Below are 24,438 nucleotides of genomic sequence, written 5' to 3'. Positions count from 1 at the left end.
CTTGACCTCAGGGGGAAAGGGAATATATATGAAACAGAATAGCTGTTTCTATTTTCTGTTAACAAATGTGACCCACCTCCAACTACACTGAGAATTCATTGCCCTTGTTTTGAAGTGTTTATTGTAATAGCCTTTTAAGTATGAAGTAGATATAAAATGTAAGATCACTAAAGTGTTCCAATAAACAGGGAAAACTGCTCGGTTTTAATTAAAGTAGTCTTTGGGGAGTTCTATTATAGGCTTATAAACAGTTTTCATCTCAGTCACACTTGGTGCTCAGAAGATTCACTCCAGCCTTAAAGACCACTTTCCAGCCCGTCTTGAGAAAGTTCATTCCTCCTTACCCACATGAAACTTCCCTCATCTGATAGAACTGCCATCCTGTCAGGGAAGTGTGACTAGGAGAAACTTGCCTGATACATGGGAGGGCAAATGAAAGGAGGAATTACAACCCACGCATTAGTTTCCAGAAACAAAGAATTGAGAAGGGAAAGCCGCACAAAACCCCGCTCTAATTATTCCCACCTACTTTCTCACTGTGATCCTTTCTCCTCTTTTCTCCCTATTACGACATCATATAGTACATCAAAACATTTCACTGTAGCACAATATAGCCAGTATTGTTAAGAACTTACCATGCATATACAGTTCTTCTTGGTGCTATGGAAAGGAGTGTGATGTCCTTGCTTCAAAGACATCATGACTACCACTCTGGGGGCATCTAAGAAGCAGAAACTTACAAATGCAGGACACAGGGAATACTCCTAGAGGATCAATGGTGTGGTCTGAATGAGAACTATCCTGCAAAGGCTCAAGTTTGAACACATGGTCATCAGTTGGTGCCGTCGTTTGGGGAGGCAGGGACTTACTGGGTCAGGTGTATTGCTGGGGCAAGTTTTGAGGTTAAAGGCGTGGCCGCACTTCCTCCTGTTCACTCTGTTTCCTAACTGTCAATCTGGTCTTGTGCTCTACTGCTCCGCCTTTGCTGCCATGGTAGACTGTCTCCCCTCTGAACCATGAGCCAAAGTCAATGCTTTTTCTTCCTTTTATCGGGGTCTCAATCAAGCCAACAGAAAAGTAACTAGTATAATCTACATCTTGCTTTGCCCTTAGAGAATAGATACGCTGTAAAAGGTAAAGGAATAAAACTATGCTGGATGGAAACTTGAGCCAACAACATGAAAGCTATAAGGAATTTAGCACCAAGGGGGCTACAGCAAGAAAGGGGAATGTAGCAGGCTGAGGAGTCAGCCCCAGAAAAGTCTATGACGCCCACTGACATCCAAATCTGCAGGGTACTCAGATGGAGCTCAGACTGCACAAGACCAAACACTGTAACTTAAAACTGAGATATCAGTCATTTTAAAAGTAAAGTAGATATCCAGCTAACTTAAACACAGAATTTGTATGTAATCGGAATTGGCAATGCTATTTTCAGTTAACTAGGTTTGACTACCCAACTTTCAATAAGTGGTTGAACTATACCTGTGCATCTTAACCTTTCTGATTCAGCACTGGTTGCCTATCTTCATCTAAAACATATAAACATAATCATCTCAAAATGTATGTAAGATTTCATAATGGAAAGTAGATTATTGTTTCTGAAGTAACAGAAATAATATGGACCCATTTAAAAAGCAATACCATATCATTTTAAACATTCTTTCAACTAGATATAAAACTTCATTTATGTGAATTTAACACCAAGTGTGAATATTATAATCTCATCAATCTTGAAACACGTTCTAATTCACTCTTCTCCCCACCACCACCACCTCCACAGTACACAACAGACTGAAAACAACTAGAGAAGTTCAGGGATTCAGAAATGACAACTACAGGAGACTATCCTCTAGTGATCACTATGGATCAGGCTCTGTGTAAAGTCTCTGTGAATAATACACAATCCAACCAACTCTACTTCAATCTATTGCAATATCTAAGCAGTATCTTTTATAAACGGGGCCCAAAACTTCAGTTCACGATAGCCTCCTCAGGATGCACCATACTCAGACCTTCAATTATTCCATGTTCTGATTGGAACCAGCTATCTGGTTTTGGAGGTATAGAAGTAAGAAGGCCATCGTGAGATAAATGCCATAAAATTTACATAAGTACTATCCTAAGATGCATTCAACTAAAGATTCTAGTGTATTTCAATCTATACATCATTATGCCTATTATGAGGGGCTGGAGAGATGGATCACTACAGGGTACCGCCCTTGCAGAGGACCCAAATTCAATTCCAAGCACTCATGTCTAATGGCTCCCAACTGCCTGTAACTTCAGTTCTAGAAGACCTGATGTCCCTGGCCTTCAAGGCATCCACACTTATGTCCATACACACACACACACACACACACACACACACACACACACACACATTTATTTTCAAAGATTCACAGTTAATGGAAATTTTCTAAAATCAAGAATTCTAAAGTTATATTTCCCCATAGTAGGAATTTTCTTTGTATGTCATACTTGCCTACTTAATCAGAGCCAAGTGAATCCTATATTGCTTTATGTGCTAATAAAGAACCCCTTCATGTTATAATAGTTACATATGAGAATGTCCCATTAATGAAAATATTATACATTTTATTAGTAAAACTATATAAATGCAATAACCCTTTATTTTGTAGCAGTTTCAAATTCCTTTTATTTGAACAATTAAAATTAGCTATCAGAATAAATATACAATACTGTAGGACAGATTGAAATGCAAGTAAGTGAAGACATGTCTCCTGTTTATAAATAAATAATACACAAATGGAGTGATGTGTCATGGCACTGAAGAATCATTCTCCTGAAAGTAGACAAAATAAAGAGAGACTTTGGGAGATCTGCTACTTGCTATGTCATCCTAAATTATCCTATGAGGGAAGATAAAGGGAAGCAAAAAGTAGCACAGGACAAAGCTCTGATATCACATGTGACATCAGGTCTCCTCTTGTGTCCCCTCAGATCCTATCTGTGGTCTCACACTTGGTTTGGTCACAAGGACTCTGCTGGTACCAAGACTGTAATACGAGCTCTGTGGCTACCAGTGAGTTGCCAAACAGTTTCCTCACTGAAGCAGGAAAGTTCACTCTCTCTTTGTCCCTGCTAATCTTTCTTTCTAGTTGAAGAGCCGGAGGTAACAATGATGAAAGCTTCTAAGGAATAACTACTTTGGGTCTCTCTTCAGGGACTAGTGCCATGAAAAGTTCAAAGGCAGCTTAAAGTGCTCCACATGAGTAACTTGAGAATCCAATATCACTGTACTCGCATCTGTGGAGATCTGCAAGTTATAAATCAATACTGACCACATAATTACCTACTCAATAAATAGATATTAATCTTATCCTTACTGCACAGGTGAGGCTGCCATGCAGAGGATCCAGCACCCGCCAGAACCACATTAATAAATGGCAGTGACTCTCTAGTTCATGGGTGCCCCATCATAGTGCTGGGAAGAAGGGAAGTGTGGCAGACGCCATGATTCTCCTGTCCAAGACGGATGCTGGTTAGACTCGTGCCGGTAAGCCACAGTCAAGTGGCGATACATATTAATAGAAATGGGTTAATCAAGACGTGAGAGTTAGCCAGTAAGAGGATACATATAATGGGCCAGGCAGTGTTTAAATGAATACAGTTTCTGTGTAGTTATTTCGGGGTAAAGCTATATAGGCCCCTGCCTTAGACCCTGATGACTGGTACAGCAATTATTAACTACCCAGTGCCAAAAAAATGTATACCCTTTTATTATGATTTTATAGAATAAGAATTCTTCCAAATATATACATACGTATATCTTTCTCTTGCAGGTATTTTATTTTCATTTTGAACAAATATCTAGGTTGCAGAAAGGGTGCTACAGAAGTAATTTAAAGAAGAAAGCCAAATTAAGACATGAGGAAAGACCTTTTACAAACATGTTTAACAGGGAGAGCATATGGCATCTGATTTATATACCTGTCACATGTGTTTTCTAAAACTTCTACATGAAACCTATTTTAAGGTATGCAAATTCAATACATTGAGAAAGTCAGTATGCAAAGTATCTTAAAGTGCTCTCTTTACTAATGCATGTAACAAAGTATACTGATTATGCAAGTACATTTAATTGGATATAATTAAAATAATGAGATTTAAATACTGATGATTTTAAAAAGAAAAAATAGAAGGTGGGATGAGACATGAGATGCATTCTAAATGACAATGAGACAGGAGTGTGGGTTACTCTAGTCTATAGCACTTGTCTACAGGGAGCTGCTGCTGGCCATTTTCTTCCCCGTTTTAGACAGGTAGTTTATAGATGGATTCATTGGGTAACATAAAAGATTTCACAGAAGGAAAAACGGATTTCACTGAATAATACTTTGCGTTTGGATAACATCTCCTTTTACAACTGGGAGTGAAACAGGGACCATTATGTTCTTCAAAGGAAAGCATCAAAATGACCAAAAAGATAAGAAAGCTCATTTCCCACAATGACTTGAGTTTCGTTAAGTGGGCACAATCTCAAAAGCTCTCACTAATGTCACTCTGACCCGAAGTTATCAAAACCAGGGATTCTCTCAATCATGGTGGCTTTTAAGAGGCCAAAGAAGATGGCTAGTATATGAAAGAAACAGGCGTGCATCTACAGGCTATGGGTGCTTTTCGGGGTTCAGGGTTTCAAAGATCTGCTGTTTCTGACATGGCTGAGGTAGGAATGGCAGGCACAAAGTCGATGGCAGGGAGATCTTACAAGTAGAACTTTTACTAAGTTACCCTGAGGGCACAGCTTTGTCAGAATGTTTCAATTTTCTTCAATATAGAGATGGAAAAGAAAGCTTCCAAGTCTACATGGCCCTAACATTTCTTAGAAAAAACAAAGAAACACTGTCTGCAATTAACTCTGACAGGAAGCAGCTCACATTACAACTTACTGAAGACGAATGGTAATGGAAAGATAGATGCCATGCCAAAAGCCATGGAACAGGTGTGGGTAAAACAAGAGAACAACTCTGGAAGAAACATAAATTCCAGGCTGAATTCCAGGTCAAAACCATTAAAATCTATTCTGGTATAATTTCAGCTTCTTACTGTTGCAGTGCAGAATCAAAGCGTGCTGGAGTTGTAAGGGCTACACACACTTTCAGGGATTTCTCTTTAGAAAAAGAATGTTTCCTTCTTACCTTTGTCAGCTAAGGGGCCAATGTATGAAGCCTGGCAGCACTAATGCGCTCAAGACCTTTGGCTTGAGAATCCCAATGCTGCAAGCAGCACACTGGCTGCCATATGAGCTTTCCCAGAATTTTCAACCCACATGTTGGAAACGCACTGACTGAGCTGACTGAAAACAGAATAATAATGTCAATTCACCAGCAGCATAACAGTCCAAGATGCCTCTCTGAACTCATCAAGATAATGACAGAATCAGGATAGAGAAAATAACGAAGGCAGCTTAACAGTATCTGCTAAAATCAATGCAATTTTGCTCAAAAATGAAATATAGCAAAATCATTCAGTATGATTGGTGGCATGAAATACAGCAAAAATGGATTTCAATTTCAAGATGCAGCTGGATCCCCCAGGTTCGGGGTGCTCCTCCTTTGTACCAGGTGCCTGCTCCAGGAGCTGAAGCACCTATGACTGCGTCCCCACCGTACAGTTTGGAAAGTAACAAAAAGGAGCAGTTTTAGAAAACCAAGTCAGTTTTAGAAACTCAAGTCAGTGAGGCTCAGTTAAACTGAAACACTTTGGAAGTATAATAACAAAACGTGTAAATCAAATGATGTTTGTTAAAAAAAATAGGGGAGTCTTACAGTCTAACACCAAAACTGTAGGATGGCATCAGTACTGAAAAGATCAAGAAGGATTCTGCTACTTCCTTCTAAATCTAAGTGTCAGTACTGTGAAAACTCTACTTGCCCCAGATGCTCAATAAAATATGAACCTTGTGATATGGTGTAGCCACATTAGCTGTAAGCACAAGATTCTGAATAATATAATTCTTTGATGTACAAAAGAAATAGAGGCCTACACAAGAACCAAAGTAAAGAATCAACAAATAGGTTAAGTTCTTGGCTCTCATTTAAAAAGAATACTAAAACAACAATAACAAAAAATTAAGCAAATTATTTACTAGTTTCAAAGGCATAAAATACAAAACAACCCAACAAGAAAGCCTTTTCCTTTTGGAACTCCGAGTATACTATTGTGAGATGCCCCTTGAGATGAACAAGGCTTCGCACCTTCAGCTTGTGCTAAGACTCAGATGGAGTATTTTCTGTGTGTGTATATACTCTCACTGTATGGGAACAGTCAGAAAACTATCTGGACTGCAAATAAGGAGGCATGGGATGGAGATGTGGAGCAAAGGCCCTCACCATGAGCTAAACACCTGAATCCTGGCTTCAGGAGTTAGTAGGACTATAAACACTGGCCAGTCCCTACATCTTTTAGACGTCATCTTAATCAATGACCAAACAGCTAATAGTTATGACCTATCAAGCAGCTTAGGCTTTGTATTTATTAAGCTGAAATAAAGTATCCAGAATGATAATGAAACTCTTAGATATATCATGTTTAATAAGTAGAAAGGATTACTACTGATGCTAATTTTCGTGGTGAGCATCTGCGCTGTACCTTACCCCAGGGGAGAGACTAGTCAGTCATACGGTTACCCCAAGTCTCCCAGAGTTCCACCACAGATCTGTCCACTTCCCACCTCACATGCCCACAGGCCTTGCTCTTGTGTCACCACAGCACATGTGGAAATTGAGTGAATACAATGTATGAGGACAGAGATCAGACTCTGCCAGTCGTTACTCCACCATCATCTTGAGCACTCACCCACATTTCAGAACCTGTTATGTGTCAGGTTACCCTGTGGTAAGAGCTGGAACAGCATGCCGAGTCTAGCAGACAAGGTCTTGTCTTCTTAGATCTCTCTCTCTCTCTCTCTCTCTCTCTCTCTCTCTCTCTCTCGGCAGTAATTATGCACTTTTAGGGTTTTCATAAAGGAAACGAGCAAGGTGCTAGGCAAGGGCTTAAGAGAAGGATCTCATTCAGTTTGAGGGGAGGATCAAAGCAGCAGCCTGTTGGAAGAAGAGATTCCCAAGAATAGGAAACCATTAGAGAGAGTTGGCGGCAGAAACTAATGGTGCACAGGAATCTAAGAAGGGACTTTGCCTGGCTTTTTAAGAGGGGTAAGAGGCACAAGAATGGAAAGACATCAGTACCTGACAGGAAACCCAATCAGAACAGAGTATGTGATGGGAGAAAAGAACAAACTGTGACATGCAGAGCCTTACGGGCTTTGGGGCTTATCCTCACATCCTCTGTGGAAACTCCAGTGTGCTCTTTAAGACAGCTCACAGTAAGTGCAGTGCACACTGTTGAGGGAGGGTTGTTGCTTGAAAGAAAATGCCCCTTTGGGAATGGCACTACTGGGGGTGTAGAGCTGTTGGGTGAGGTGTGGAGGTGGACTTTGAGCATGTACAATGTGGCCCTCAGGTCACTTCCTGTTGCCCAAGGATCAAGAGAGAGCGCCATGTCTGCCTGCACGCACCATGAAGATAGTGTACTAACCTTCTGAAACTGTTAGTCAGCCCAAATTCAATGTTTTCCTTTAGAAGAAATGCGGAGGTCATGGTGTCTCTTCATAGGAATAGAAACCCTAACTAAGACAGTGAAGAAGCAGGGAAGTCCAGAGAAAAGCAAGGACAGACAGGACATCAGTGATGGTGTTTTGAAGTAGAAAAAATAGTAGTCACAAATTCAAGGTATTTCAAAGGCCCAAGGGGCAGCAATACTAGATCCTCAAGCTGTGCAGCTGCTGGTTCTAAAACATCCCCAACCTACTTTGTATAACCTGTTCCTGGGCATGATAAATCATCTAGGAAGCATAAAAGGCATGAGAGGAGGCCGAGGAAATGACTGCAAAACTTCTAAACTAGCTGGCAAGACTCCACTCATGAAAACCTCTTGATGTACAGCAAAAACCTTTGAGAACAAAATGCCTTTCCCTACTCTGACAATAGAGATATTGAGAAGCCAGATATGGCTCTGTTAGGTGACCTTCCAGGCTTGCTAGAGAAATGTATTATTTAAAATCGCCTAGGGCTACACTGCTAGGAACAGTACAACACGAAGGGTACTAAAGAAAGGCTTGTCTTTTAATGCAGGGAAAATGTATTAGAGTGAAATCCATACCTATCACTCCATCTTCCTTCTGCTGAAAACATGGTCTCTGTCCTTTCTGCAGGAAACAGAACTACCTGGACTATCAGTAACAGATTCAGTTCATATAAGATAAACTGACAGAGCGTGTCTCATCCGTGTTATTTAATAATTTTTACCTTTGTCCAGAAGAATTTATTTTTCTAGCATTATAAAACCAAAATCATTTAGAAAATCAACTCATATTCCATGTAGATATGAGAACATGGGAATCAATGATTACAGTGAACCACATTCACAATCTAATCATTAATGCCAAGACCTTTCAAAAATGTTTCCCATAACTAAACGGGCCAAGAGCACGAGCAATACAGAGCAAAGAACAGTTGGGTTTACTTAGGTATAGGCTTGTCTCCTGCTAGGAGCAGGTTAAGGATACCTCTTGGCTTCTTAATAATCAAAGCTTTACCTGTCATTAAATTGATTAAGACAGTATATTAATTGAAGAGGACACCAGGAAATAGAAGAATCTCCCTTGCTCTTGGATTGGGAGGATCAACATAGTCAAAATGGCAATTCTACCAAAAGCAATCTATAGATTCAATGCAATCCCCATCAAAATCCCATCAAAATTCTTCACAGATCTGGAGAAGACAATAATCAACTTTATATGGAAAAACAAAAAAACCAGGAGAGCCAAAACAATCTTATACAACAAAGGATTGTCTGGAGGCAATACCATCCCTGACTTCAAACTCTATTACACAGCTACGGTATTGAAAACAGCTTGGTATTGGCATAAAAACAGAGAAGTCGACCAATGGAATCGAATATAAGACCCTGACTTTAACCCACAAACCTATGAACACCTCATTTTCGATAAAGGAGCTAAAAGTATACAATGGAAAAAAGAAAGCATCTTCAACAAATTGTGCTGGCAAAACTGGATGTCAACCTGTAGAAGAATGAAAATAGATCCATATCTATCACCATGCACAAAACTCAAGTCCAAATGGATTAAAGACCTCAATATCAGCCTGAACACACTGAACCTGATAGAAGAGAAAGTGGAAAGTACTCTACAGCACATGGGCACAGGAGACCACTTCCTACGTATAACCCCAGCAGCACAGACATTAATGGCCTCATTGAATAAATGGGACCTCCTGAGACTGAGAAGCTTCTGTAAAGCAAAGGACACTGTCACTAAGACACAAAGGCAACCCACTGACTGGGAGAAGATCTTCACCAACCCCGCAACTGACAAAGGTCTGATCTCCAAAATATATAAAGAACTCAAGAAATTAGACTGTAAAAGGCTAAAGACCCAATTATAAAATGGGGCACTGAGCTGAACAGAGAATACTCAATGGAAGAAGTTCAAAAGGCCAAAAGACACTTAAGAGCATGCTCCTTGTTGATCAGGGAAATGCAAATCAAGACAACTTTAAAATACCATCTTACACCTGTCAGAACGACTAAAATAAAAAACACCAATGATAGCCTTTGCTGGAGAGGTTGTGGAGAAAGGGGTACACTCATCCATTGCTAGTGGGAATGCAAACTCATGCAACCACTTTGGAAATCAGTGTGGCGGTTTCTCAGGAAATTCGGGATCAACCTACCCCTGGACCCAGCAATACCACTCTTGGGAATATACCCACAAGATGCCCTATCATGACAATAGCATTTGTTCAACTATGTTCATAGCAGTATTATTTGTAATAGCCAGAACCTGGAAACAACCGAGATGCCCTTCAATGGAAGAATGGATGAAGAAAGCATGGAATATATAAATATTAGAGTACTACTCAGCAGTAAAAAACAATGACTTCTTGAATTATGCATACAAATGGACTGAAATAGAAAACACTATCCTGAGTGAGGTAAGCCAGACCCAAAAAGAGGAACATGAGATGTACTCACTCATATTTGGTTTCTAGCCATAAAGGACATTGAGCCTATAATTCATGATACTAGAGAAGCTAAATAAGAAGGTGAACCCAAAGAAAAACATATAGGCACCCTCCTGAATATTAACCTTCATCAGGCGATGAAAGGAGACAGAGACAGAGACCCACATTGGAGCACTGGACTGAAATCTCAAGGTCCAAATCAGGAGCAGATGGAGAGAGAGCACGAGCAGGGAACTCAGGACTGCGAGGGGTGCACCCACACACTGAGACAATGGGGATGTTCTATTGGGAACTCACCAAGGCCAGCTGGCCTGGGTCTGAAAAATCATGGGATAAAACCGGACTCGCTGAACATAGCGGACAATGAGGACTATTGAGAACTCAAGAACAATGGCAATGGGTTTTTGATCCTACTGCACGCACTGGCTTTGTGGGAGCCTAGGCAGTTTGGATGCTCACCTTACTAGACCTGGATGGAGGTGGGTGGTCCTTGGACTTCCTACAGGGCAGGGAATATTGATTGCTCTTTGGGCTGACGAGGGAGGGGGACTTGATTGGGGGAGGGAGAGGGAAATGGGAGGTGGTGGCGGGGAGGAGGCAGAAATCTTTAATAAATAAATAAATTTTAAAAAAAGACAGTATATTGCCTAGGCTAGAGTGATATGCTCAAGTGTTTGGGCACAAATAAAGCTTAATTTTGTAAAGAAAAAAGAGGGTCTCACAGCCCCAAGCCTAAGGCTAACTAAGAACACCTTTACTGCTGCTTTGAAGAAGCTCAAAGTGTGGGTCATGGCAAGATCCAGGTAAAAGGGGGAGGAAAATTGGATTTCTATGTGAAGAGCTTTAAAGTTTAAAATGCAATTTGCCTTCTTTCAATTCAGATCTCATATTCTCCTGTGCTGAAAATGAAGCTTTCACCAGCACTTTCTGTACGTTCAGAATGCCTTTGGAGTTTTGAAAATGCTTTTTCCTGCAGACACTTGGAAGTGGTCCATAAGAGCATCAAATGATGCTTTGGTGCTCTCTCTCTAAGAACTGTTTTAAAGATGGAAGATGATAAAAGAAGATCTTACAAGTTCACAGGGGCTTACGGCTGAATCAAACAAAAGTGCATGGCGTTCCATCTATGTTTCATCTGAGAAAACAAGGCTGTAACCTTCTAAGCTAAAATTCAGACTCATTGACAACCTAAAAAAATCACTAATTTCCCAGCTTACGCAGAGAAAAATTAACAAGTCCCATTTACTAAGAATGTGCTCTCTCTCCTTTAGATCGCAATGAACGCTGACAAAGCTGGAACACATCTGTCTTTACCACCAAGTCACATTTGTCCAGGATTGAAGACCAGTACCTCAGCCTGAACCACGTGCAGCTTTGAATTAAAAACCAAACCAAACAAAAATAACCATGCAATGGCTTAGTTACAATACAGAAATTTAGAAGTGAAATCTTAGAAAATACCCAATTTTGTATGAAATAACAAATTAAATGCTATTTTTATTACTAGTAGTATTTCACATAACACTGTAAATGTTACTGAATAAAAGTAATTTAACTTTTGCTAAACAATCAGGTAAGGCCACTGAAAATAAACATACTGTACGCTATCTTTACATACACAAAAGGAACCAATATATCAAAACTACAGTAGATAGTGTTAATATGTCTTTTAGTCAATTTTAAACCAACGTAGTTCTGAAAAGAAACAGGAAAAATGTAAAATCATAATCTACAGCACCTTCTGAAACAGATGAAACCTATTTTCTTTCTCCCAGGAAATTCCAGAGTGCAGCAATATCCAAGAAATACTAGTTATTTTAATTACTTCAAGTCAACCTGATAAGTCACTACTGTTTAATGCAAAAGAAAAATTTGCCACTTGCAATTAATGACTGTTAGCACTGCTGCAATTGATCAAATGTCCAACACACATAAAACATTCAGAAGAAGTTCTATATATCTTACAGTAATTCAGTGGAGAAGTCCTGTCCCAGGGGTATGTAAATCTGAAGTACAAGAAACCTCTGGATCAGTCCAACTAGAACAAGAGAGAAAAAACATAAGATGAAACGTTCAGGCCCCTTATATGTGCACACAAACAAACAGTCAGCGCCCCTGCAACCCGCAGCCCAGCACTCAAGGAGCAGAAGGACACAGGGCAGCGCTATCCATGATGTATAACCTGATTATAGATGTGGAGACACTGATGACAGCGGGATCAAACGGCAGCCAAGGCTGCATTTTAAAGCTCGTCTGGGGCACTGGTGAAATCGTCATGAAAATCAGAAAAAGGATCTTATTCACTCTTTGGTTATGTGTGGTTATGCCAGAAGAGACTGTGAGCATGGAACTGCATTACACACACACACACACACACACACACACACACACACAGAGAGAGAGAGAGAGAGAGAGAGAGAGAGAGAGAGAGAAACTATGCATTCCTATCAGGGTGCTCATAAACACATGTGGCAATTATCCTTATTCTCTGACAGGTTTTACAGTCTTACTAAACAATTCAGTAAAGAAGATCAGCTCAAGAAAAGCAACTCTAATTATGACAAATTTCACTGAAGGCTCATTGAAGCAGAGCTTGGGCATGCAATCTTCACAGTGTCCACACTTAGCAGGCTGGAGGAACGTAATTCCATTTACAATCCCTTCGTTAGTATGCTCTTAATTAATTCTCACTAAGAAATGATAGCTTTTATTCCCTATCACTGGTTTCATATGGATAAAATACTGAGGAGAACCAAACCACATGGCACTTTTGACCGCTGTACTCTGTACCTGCTTAAACAACCTGCTTCTCCACATCCAGTCGCTTAACATTTCCTCTAAAGTTTTGAACTTTGACCTCTCAATTTATGATGCCTTTAACAGATGTGTTAGTAGTATCCCCCCTCCTGGGGTATTGGGATGGGTGCATTGTAGAACAGTCCAGGCAAGGCATATATAGGAGATTTTGGGTTCAATCCTTGATGAAATAAAAAAAAAAAAAAAAACAGCAACAAAAACTCACAATGGTCACACCTCCAAAAATATGCATGTTAGGAACATTTTTCTGCATAGTGTATGAAATAAAGATGTCATAACTTTGTCTATGACCTTCTCCTATAAATCCAAAAGTACAAACAAACAGAAAAAAGACCTTAAGAAAGAGTCAGAGCTGATGGTGGTTCCCTACAATCCTGCACTTAGAAAGTGGACAGGAAGATCAGGAGTTCAAGGTTTATTCTCAAGTTCAGAGCACACCTAAGCTACGGCTAGAATGCTTCCCTAGTTCCCTAGAGTGCAGAATGCTGGGCTCAATTCCCAGTATACACACACACACAAACACACACACACACACACACACCCATATACACAGACATAGACTCCAAGAAAAGCAACTGATTTGAGGTGATGATATGTTTTATTTATTCTAGTAATAAACTTAATAAATTTAAATGTTTTAATCCCCTCTTTTTTGACTTTCTGTTTTGTGATTTTTATAGTAAGCAGTTTTATAACATTCCTGAGAACTATAAGTCATTTCTATGTTTTATACCAAACTTTTCTATAAATAAACATATTTGGCTAAATATTTTTAGTAATGCTTACGAATGTTTTCATCAAATATACAAAGATAATCTCCTTCAAATTATCAAGCTTATAAATCTGTTCAGGAAGAAATCTAAATTAAGCAAAACAGGAATGGGAGAGGAAAGGCTCTACCCTAGAAAATTCTCTAGGAATGTGTTCCACCACAGTTACAGAGATCCAGTATGGCAACCAGAGTTCTGACCCACAAAAGCAAAGTGAAATGAGGCCACCTCAGATAAGCCACCAGCAGGCAGCCTCTCGTCTCTCGCACTGTTGGTCCACAGTGCCCTCAGCTGTAAATAGCGACTGGAGAACACCAGATAAAGAGAAACCCGTCCTTTAAAAGGCCCCTGATCTATGCTGCAACTATCACTGAATCAGAATTATTTCCTTCAAGCACAAAGAGGTGCATGTAAAAGATCATTTTTAGAAATGAACGATCTCTTTCCTCAAACAAACCAAAACCAAAAAGAACTCTGACATTTAACAGTCTCACACACCGAGGCCCTACTTTCCAAAACGGGTGAGGACCTGGGCAAGCTAAGAGTGCTTTATAGCATGTCACAAGCTGATTCTGTAGGGCAGCAACACTGGATAAGCTCCACTGCAGTATGTTTCCCTGGTCTAGGGAACTTACACTGACTCTTCTTATCTGCACTGTACTTGAAGTCACTCTGAGTAATACTGAATATAGGCCTCATTAGTTTAAAAAATGGCCATCAAGTACTTAAATATACAGAAATTTCTTGTTAAGGGAGCAAAGCCCCAATTTCTTTTTCCTTTAAATATTTAAAAATATACTCAACTTGTAAAATACCATTAGTTTTAACCAGTGGTTTTTGAGTTGTTTCGTTAGAGCAAAGGACAGACTGCATACCTCATGGACATTTTATCTAGATTTTGTCATCCAGGGAGTGGGATGAGGCCATAAACAATCATTTTCATTTCTCCTCACTGCACAGAAAGCTCAGAATGAACTTACTCCAAGACTTCACTCACAGCCTTAACATATCCTTAATTTCTTTTTCACACTGAAAACTGGGCTAATAATTTCTGTCTGTACCTCCAAGAATTATTTTGATGAATTAGCCTTATTATTTAACAAAGATTATTGATCCATTCTGTGAACAAGACTTGAAGGTTCTTTGTTTGTTTGTTTGTTTTTAAGAAAGACCATCATACTCTATGCTCTCTTGGAATGCGCAATATGGTCTTACAAAAGAGAAGGTCAAAGTTCTATGAGAGTATTTAACAACAGGTGCTTGAGGGACAGGAGATGATCAGTAAAGGCAGTCCTGAAGAAATAATGCAGGAGGTGAGCTCAGGGGATAAGCAGGGTTCCACTGGGAGAGCGGTAGAGGTATAGGAGAGAGGAACAGACTATAGGTGGATTACTCTGTCTTATAATGGATAAAGGATGTCCATGGGGAAGGGCATAACAGCAGAAATGAACCTTAAAATGCTCAGCCAGTTGGTATAAGACACTGAAGAGGGAGAAGAATAGACTGGAAACACAGTGATATGGAGCCTTGAAGGCCATGTGAAAGACAGGGGCCAATCTAAAATCAGTGGGAAGCCGCTCATTCATGCACTTGTTCAAGGCAGATTAAGTTGATTGTACATCGGGTGAACAGGACAAAAGGAAGAGTTTCTATCAGTGAAATCGCCTTTCTGGAATGGTTGGAAAAACAGTAAAATGATAAACAATTACACACATATTCAGTGCTGTTCACAGTATAGGAGCAGGGGAGGATACAAGTCAAGGAGCTAAAAAATGGGAACAACATGAAGCACCAGTGTAACTTAAGTACAAGCCAGGTGGGCCTCATTCAAAGGGGCATCTTAGCAAAGGCTAGAGAAGAGGAGAGCATGCTGGGTTTCAAATCATCAATGATTGAATGGGTGGAACACAGGCCCGAGGAAGGTAACAAGAGAGACAGCCAGAGAGTTAACAGGGAACCAGACAGTTATATTCCCAGAGAGAAATTATTTTCACTTTAAGAAACAGGACATTTCTTCAGAAGATAACACGCTTCACTTGTCACTGAAGACTCCAACTCTGGCTGCTAATTTGACAACAGACAACAACTTTGTGTAGGAGGCCCTACACAAAGTAACTGCAGTAACTCCTGCCCGAGAGAGTGGGGTGAGCAGTACTGAAGGGTAAGAAGGGGGCAAACTTCCCATCATTTTCCCAGTACCACTGATGTCTTCTTAATGGACTCAGAATAAAGGAAAACAGAGTTGATTTTAATGAAGAATTTGAGTCTCATTAAAGGCGAGGGGTTGGGGATCCCAAGCAGCCTTAGCTAGGAGCTGTCTTTACATATACTACACTTAGGTGGTCCAGGAAAAAAGACTAGTAAACATTTGATGTGCAAGACTGAAGATAGAAATGGCATTAAAAATCCATGATCCAGAAGCTGATAACCAGGGAGAACATGTAGCTGTGGGGCTAAACATAAAGACCAGGGTCCCTGCAGCATTCGGGTGGCAGTAGAAGAGGAAAAACAAAAAGTATCTGACAACAACCTGATATGCAGTAGGATGAAGAAGGGAGGTTTGAGATCTCCAAAGAGGTTAGTGAAAGAAGTGTATCAAACAGGCACTGGTTCTCTCGGATGCTCCCAGAGGTGAAGATGAGAGCTGAGGAACCCATTAGTACAGGAAGACAAAAGACTTACTCACTCTGATAAGAACACTTTAATAGAAAGAATGGCCAAGATCAAAAACACAGATGACAACATATGTTAGAGAGGATGTGGGGTAAAGGGAACACTTCTGCATTGCTGGTGGGTGTGCAAGCTGGTACAACTCCTTTGGATATCAGTAAGGTGATTTCTCAGAAAATTAGGAAACAATCTACCTCAATACCCAGTAATACCACTTTTGGATATATACTCAAAAGATGTTCAATCGTACCACAAGGACATGTGCTCAACTATGTTCATAGCAGCATTTTTTGTCATAGTCAGAACCTGGAAACAACCTAAATGCCCTCGACTAAAGAATGGATAAGGAAAATATGATACATTTACACAATGGAGCACTACACAGCAGAAAAAATAATGACATCTTGAGATTTTTCAGGTAAATGGATGGATCTAGAAACATATTGAATGAGGCAACCCAGACCCAGAAAGTCTCACATCACATGTACTCACTCATAAGTGGCTTTTAGACATGAAGCAAAGAAAACCAGTCCACAAATCACAATTCCAGAGAATCTAGACAACAATGAGACCCTAAGAGAGACATACATGGATCTAATCTACATGGGAGGTAGAAAAAGACAAGATCTCCTGAGTAAATTGGGAGCATGGGGACCATGGGAGAGAGTTGAAGGGAAGGGGAGAAGAAAAAAATGTATAGCTCAATAAAATCACTAAAAAAAAAAAAAAAAAAACTCAAGAAAGAATGATGAGATCAAAGACACTTAGGGATTTTAACCAGAGCAAGACATCATTTAAAAAGAATAGCAAGCAGCAATGAGGAGACCTGGGGGAACCACAAGAAGCCATCCTCATCTTTTACTGCAGCTGAACTCGGGCTTTGAGGATGCCGATGGCCGGACACACACTCTTTGATTCAGAGGATGCAGCAGGGAAACCAGTGGCTTTCCAAGTGACTCTGGAACAGAAAGTCCCTGCTGGGTATTTATGGATGACAGTGACGCTTCCCACACGGGCAACTCCATACAACACCGTCCAAGCTGAAGGGTGCCAGGCATTTATCTAACTGGTGAATGACACACTAAAGTGTCATTACCAAGGGCAGATGGTTACAATTAGAGATTAGAAACAGAATTGTCAAAGTTCCTCTTGTGACAAATTTACTAGAATTATCTGAGCATCAACTGAATGTCATCCCTGAGTTAGGGGTTACAAAGATGACTGACACCCTGGAGAAACACACATGCTCCAGCACTAGACGCTGCTGTTAGTTACCGAGCAGGCTCACAGGCCTGGGTTCAATTCCTAGCAACATAAATAAAATATGCTAAAAATAGTGTATACTGAGTGCCTTCTATGCACTCAACTGTGGGAAGACGTGATTTCTAATTTTAATTTCCTTTGTAAACTGTACAGATTCCAGGCTTTATGTACCATTTGGGAACTATAAAGAAGTTATTGTTCACTCCTGCTTGATCCAGAAAGCCCCACTCCTCTCTCTCCAAACCCCAACCTCTCAGAGAACCTCCAACAAAGAAAAGACCAAAAAGTTCAGTTCCACATTATTGGCAGTTGTGGCAACTCCTCTCCTGAAGTTGGCAGTAGCCCAAGACCCCACACTAAAGCAGTCTGGTTTTGACCACACCTGGGCATAAACCCAGTGTGTGGTGAACATATCATCACCCCTTACATACAGAGTATATTAGCTCCATGCTATAGTTTGAGCGTGTGACTTCTCCGGCCCAATCTCTGGGGCTGGAGGGCTCAACCAGGAGCTGCTTTACCCAAATAAATCTGTTCTTTTACTTTTTTCAATTCGCTTGATCTGGCTTACTGAGCAAGTGGAGAAACCTATTATCATGTTATAGAAAACCTATTAGTTATGAGGAAATTTACTTCTGGCAGCAAATTAATTAAAAAATATTTTAACAATAATTATTCTCCTTCAAGGTCGATTTCTTATATTAGGTTATAAAGAAACAACAACAAAAAACCACAGGGCTATGGGCACGGCTCAGCAGGTAAGTACATTTGCTTGCCAAGTTGTCCTGAGTTCATTTCCAGAACCCACATGTTGTCTTCTGACCCCCATGCACACTATGGTGCATGCATGCACTCAACAATAATAAATAAATATATGTAATAACAAATTAAAAACACAACCGATGTATTCATTTAGGACTCATTGAGTACAATTTAATTCAGAAAGATTATTATTTAGGAGCAGCCAAACATAGATAATTTCATGAGAAAACTTTCTTCGTAAGTATCTAATATAGTCAGAAATAAAAATGAACTATCGAATGTCAAGTTTGCATAAAGTATATATTAACTCTTAAAATAGGAATACATAATGATAATTGAACTTAATTTAGATGTTAATTGAAAGCCACTTCTTCCCTATTCAAGACATGCTTTTTAATTTCAGTTTAACCATACCAAGCTCACACAGAAGGTCATCTTAAACAAGTAGAAATAAGTACATACTTCGTTATCAAAACATCCAAAGAGCTCATCTGAAAGGCATTAGTGCCAGGGAGACCACACAAACTGTTTCATTTGTTACACTCTTGCCCATGCTAAGGGAAAGCCAGATTAATTTTTAATTGCAGGGCATTGTGTAAGAAACACATTACAAGATTCTTCTGTTTTTTTCTAATTAAAAGTCATCATTGTTACATTTAAAGAGGTAATTATAACACATTAAACCCAGTTTCTGAGGAAATTAAGAAAAAAAACCAAAAACTCTGAATATAAAAGTAGAGAAGGGGGGAAGGGGAGTTTGTAGTTAGTCACTCTGGTGAAGGAGGGATCTTTCTCAGAGGCAAAGGAGAAGGCTGCCAGACCGACTGATTTCATCAACATCATGACATGGGCATAGACGCAGAGGGCACTAAAAGGCAGCCAGATTGTCGTTACAAGCCAAACAATAAGGGCAAAAACGACTGGCCAGCTTTTAACAGCCACATCCCTAAAATGTATCTGTTTCACAAAGTCAATATCCTAAACCAAACGAACAGAAGAAAAAACTACAATTTCAGATATGCTTCCCTGACTTATTTTAGTTCACTTTACTTACAAATACAAATGTATATGAAAATGAAAAACAAAAACAGGAAAACATCCTGCTATCAGTTACATGCCTAACTAGGAACTATGAGGGAGCCATACTTCCCTGTCGCAGCAAACTAACTTTAAAAATTAATAATAATGGCCAGGCGGTGGTGGCGCACGCCTTTAATCCCAGCACTCAGGAGGCAGAGGCTGGTGGATCTCTGTGAGTTCGAGACTAGCCTGGTCTACAAGAGCTAGTTCTAGGACAGGCTCCAAAACCACAGAGAAACCCCGTCTCGAAAAACCAAAAAAAAAAAAAAAAAAAAAAAATTAATAATAATTATCAATTCTCTTTCAAGGTAGATTTCTTAGTTTATAAAGAAACACTGACAAAACACTTTACATTAACTCATCTTCCATCCCTAATTTTCATGGTCTGACTGATATCTTAAAATTTAAAATGTTACATAGTGCTTGAAATGGTACATAAAGTCTAGAATCTGTACAGTTTACAAGGGAAATTAAAATTAGAAATCAGGTACCAATAGCAGGTCTTTCCACAGTGCCTGGCACACGGAAGGTACTCAATACACGTTCTTTTTAATACGTTTCATTTATGTTGCTAGGAATTAAACCCAGCCCTGTAAGCCTGCCAGGTAATGCTCTATCTCTTAGCTTTATCTGCAAACCACCCATAAATATTTTTAGTGAATGAAGACAAAGAAAATTACAAGTAGAGAAAGGAACTGCCTATTTATTTTTACAAAATATCAGAAATCTAGTATTTAACCATAAAACATAGTCAGTGGAAAACCTGATTACATTTATACATTGCCCAAATTAATCACTTTATTGAAAGCTTAATCTGGAGACAGAGCCTTAAATTCTAACCTCATCTCAGTCAACAACTGCTCTTCCTGACCACATCCTTAAGTCACCTTCTAAGGTCCTGTCTGCTTTAAAATATTGCTAATTTTCACATTGGAAACAATTCTGTAGCTGTCTGCTAAATAGTATGTCTCTATTTATCAGATATTAATGTTCCTAAATGTTTATCAATTATTGTTACTAATAATAATGTCTTGTGTAATTTTTTTTTACAATTTTTGTTGTTTAAAAAATGAAGCTCTTGTAACTTATAATTCTTAAGTTCGTGTCAAAATTTGCCTTAGCCACCTGACTTTCTAATAAAAACCCAATGTTTTTTACTTCTCTGTAAAGAAGCACTGTGCAAAATCCATCATACAGTGTTAGGGCTCAACAAATACTGTTAAAATAAGTGGTTACAAAAATAATCTTCTAGGACTTAAAATAGTTCTAAATTTAAAGAGGATAGAGAGGGAGGATATTCTTCTAAAGTGCATGGCACTTTAGATTTCTATATTAAAAATATCAGATGATTTCACACTAGTAGAAGCCACAGAAGTCCTACTAAGATGTTTGCTTCTCAGATATAAGACACAATTCTCCCAAACACTGAAATCCAGTATCACAAGTCTTACTCACGGATTTGTTTATTCTCCTTCGGTAACTGAATCCTGTTGGTTTGGCTGCTGCCTTCTAGGATAAACACAAAACTTTTAACTTCTTTATCAAACTCCTGTGGACAAAATGAAAACAGCAGTAATTGAAGCATATCTTATTTGTTTTCTTTTATAACACTGGAACTGCAAATTTCCGGGAAAATTTTTTTTTTCTTTTTCTTTTTTTCAAAAGACTTAAAAGCAGATCCAAACCCTAATGATGCTTTTATCCCGACACTTGCTGGGAATGGAAAACAAAACCACACTAGCCACGAGGCTAGTTTCTTATTATATGAAAACAGGTTTCCTCCAAATGAAAACAAAACAAAACAAAACAAAAAGTTCTCTAACTTCAGGAATTCCAAAGCTGCTAACTTGTTGCGGGTATAGTTGCTTCTTGCTGCCTGTATGCATCCCCATCTAAGTGCACGGCTGATCACCGCTCCCTGCACAGCAGAAGAAAGCATCTAACTTCTGCTGAATTCGTAGAAGGTCTTTGCTTTCAGGCCACAGCTCCAATGGAATTAATTGTGTATTATTTCATATCTGCTATGACTTTAAAAATTCTCTATATATTTAAAATCAATAGGAATTAAATGTAACAATTACGGTTACCTAGTAAGTTCAGGGCCTGGAGAGATGGCTAAGCAGTTAAGAGCACTGATAGCTCTTCTAGAAGATTCAAGTTCAGTTCCTAGCACCCATGCTGAACAGCCCACAACCATCTTTGGCTCCACCCCAGGGCACCAGAGGCTGTCCTCTTGCATTCATGGGAGCCCCCAATGCCGTATATGCTCACACAGATGACACATATGAAAACATAAAATTAAAACAACTCCATTTTTAATAAATAAGACTTTGTAATAAGTAATTCCATGTAATGTGCATGGTAATACCATCCCCTATGTATTTGGGATGAACATACAAGTGCCAAGTATATTATTTATTTTATTTATATATACATGTCAGGCCTACCCAACCCTTCAACACAGTCACAAAGCACTTATGGGTCCTTGTCTTTCCACACCTTAATGTTCTAACCTATCAGAGGGGCATGTAGCTCTCTCTCTCACCAAGTTATTCACATTATATAACACTATGTAGTGTGTCTAATGTTATGCTAAACAAATATTAAGCACTCAATAGTAGTTTTGAGCTTCATTTACAGGTATTCTTATTCTTCTCCTGAAGGCATTCATCTCTTGCTTCTACAGGAGAGAAAAAAGATAACGATGGAGACAGGTTTTTTAGGTATGGTGGCAGCTACTGGAACTGGCTTCTGCCTGATGGCTCCTGGTTTCCCTGGAAAGTTGGGATGTCAGCTTTTCGTGAGTGAGGAGGGCATGCCCTAGGTGAGGATGAGCGTAGGCAGTTTGGTGGTTGGAAACTGATAACAAGAAAGGATCATTTTGGGTACTAACAAGAACAGATAATTTTCTGGACTATTGGGGTTGGGTTTATAGTGTTATCGATCTGAAAACTTTAGGTATTTTCTCCAAAAGTACTGAGGAGCCCAGGTACAAGCCAAGGAAAGACTAGGGGTCCAACAAGGGCTGGCTGGACAAGCATCACCATAGGCTAAAGAGCAAACGCATTCGAGGTCCTTACTGGACAGTGATTGAAAAGATGTTTCAGCTTCTGCACTGAAGAGAAAGAGATGAGACCTCAGAGAAAGAAAATAAAATAACATAACAGGGAACAAGAAGTGTCTGTGGCCTGAAGATCCCAACCAGTCCGAAGAACAAACACAGTGGGAGGAACTGAGCAAGTGACCTCAAGCATCGAAGACTGAGGTCAGGGGAAGACTGCTGTTTCTCACTTGGTAATTTCAGAGGTCCTGCAGTTTGTGGTGATGAGGGCAAGGGTCTGAGAGTGATGGTAAGGCTGGAACAGCCTGGAAAGATGTCCTTAAAGATGATGAACTCAAGAAACTCAGTGGCCCAGGGCTTAGAGAGATGTTCTCTGATATCAGTCACCAACAACAATAAGGCAGGACTCAGGGAACACACAGCAGTTATACACCACCTGGCAGTCTTAACCAGCTAAGGTGTCTGGCGGGGGTGGACGGGCTGAAGCCAACAACAGAAAGCCTTTGAGGGTGAAGGAACAAAATATCAGTTCTGAAGTCTGATCGGGCCCCCTTTTTCTATAACCTTCCCAGGATTTGACACTTAACGTCTAACACTTACTTTCCAAATCACAGATGGACTGCCTAAGATCTTCCATTTTGCTCCAGGATTTTTCCCCTGGGCGCTAAAGATTTCAACAAATGCACCTCCCTAGAAAACAAAAAGGAAAGAAATTCAGAGTGAAATACAACACTATGGGAGTAATCGTTTCTACCACAGAATCTAAAACCAGTATTCCAGCCATCTGTCAGTTAAACGAATCTGGGAAAACATTACCCCTCTTACTGTACCTATTGTATACCCTGGCTGCCTATAAGCCACAACCATTGTGATTTGGGTCACCCTGTTACTAAGGAACTCACTTTTAAAAAGATGGTAAATATAATTGTGCCGACTTGACAGGGACAGGTCAGTTCTGCAAGCATTCTGAAAAGACCAGGCTAAAGGGCTTAAATTTGATCTGTAAACTAAGCCAAAATCTCACCATCATGTGTGATTACAAACTTAGCAGTCATACTGATTGGGGCTCCAATACCTTTTTAAAAAAAAATTTTTTCAGAATTTGGGGAGTTACTTAATGTCTTGATTTATCCATCTGTCAAATGAGTTGTTGGATCATACAGGCTTAGCATGCAGCAAGGGCTTAATAGTGCCACTGAAGATTATTGAATAAAGGGGAAAAGCAGCTTAGACTCGTTCAGAAAAGACCCAAGAAGGACTAGGGTATATGTGGAAAGGGGTTCTTTATGAACATCTCTACGATAAATTTGGAGACACATAGGAAGAATAAAAAGAATATTTTTCTATAGAAATATTGTTACCTGTAAACCGCCTCGGCGGGTCACTCAGTCTAGGGGTGTAACCCGCCTGGCTGATCAGTTATTCCAGGGTCCTGTAAGATATGGGCTGAGAGAGAGGAAGGAGGCCATGCTAGGTTTGTCAGAGCCTCCGTTTATTAGAGACAGGGTTACAGCTTATATAGGATAAGGAATTTGGGGGGCGGGGGGGCACAGGGGCCTGGACTTTTGCCATGTAATTCACATTGGTCATGTAGGCCAGGAGGTTACATTCAGTCAGGTCACGAAGGCCAGGAAGTCACAAGTTGACACACCTAGTTCTCTAGATAGTTTGGAATGTGGGGCGGGTTTTGCTAACAGATAGCTCTCTATTAACAGCTAATTGGGTGTGGGGTAGGCTCTGTCAATAGAACGGTTCTCAATACAATTGGGGGTGTGGGGTTCACTGCAGACTCCCCAGGGCGATGGTTCCTGTAATAATTTTGGGGGGAAAAACGGCTCCTGACATATCCCCCTTCCTTTTATAAAGGCAGGCAGCTATTAGGTGGAGGGCACCAGGTCAGAGTCCAACCATGGTGTCAGATCTAAAGGAGAAGGGACTGGGACAAGGA

General features: G+C 39.9%; 1 protein-coding gene across 6 annotated transcripts in view; it reads right to left on the bottom strand.

Annotated features, from left to right (window-relative positions):
• Nucleotides 1–24,438, bottom strand: part of Cfap20dc (CFAP20 domain containing) — a 220,436-nt gene that overhangs the window by 192,324 nt on the left and 3,674 nt on the right. For 3 of the 6 annotated variants that reach the window (XM_041662655.1, XM_041662659.1, XM_041662656.1), the window contains exons 2-4: nt 23,091–23,180; nt 20,885–20,978; nt 12,033–12,105 (exon numbers count right to left, since the gene is read on the bottom strand). In XM_041662655.1, the coding sequence (XP_041518589.1) occupies nt 12,033–12,105; nt 20,885–20,978; nt 23,091–23,180 (257 nt within the window). Of the gene's footprint in view, nt 1–12,032; nt 12,106–20,884; nt 20,979–23,090; nt 23,181–24,438 lie in introns of those variants that run through there. The other 3 variants (XM_041662657.1, XM_041662658.1, XM_041662660.1) reach the window with 3 other exon arrangements.

The sequence above is a fragment of the Microtus oregoni genome, unplaced genomic scaffold (genome assembly GCF_018167655.1).
Source record: "Microtus oregoni isolate MIOR12 unplaced genomic scaffold, Mior012 000013F_ref0000133, whole genome shotgun sequence".
Classification (NCBI taxonomy): domain Eukaryota; kingdom Metazoa; phylum Chordata; class Mammalia; order Rodentia; family Cricetidae; genus Microtus; species Microtus oregoni.
The sequence above is the reverse complement of the archived record's forward strand: the minus strand, read 5'-3'. Positions and strand labels throughout refer to the sequence as shown.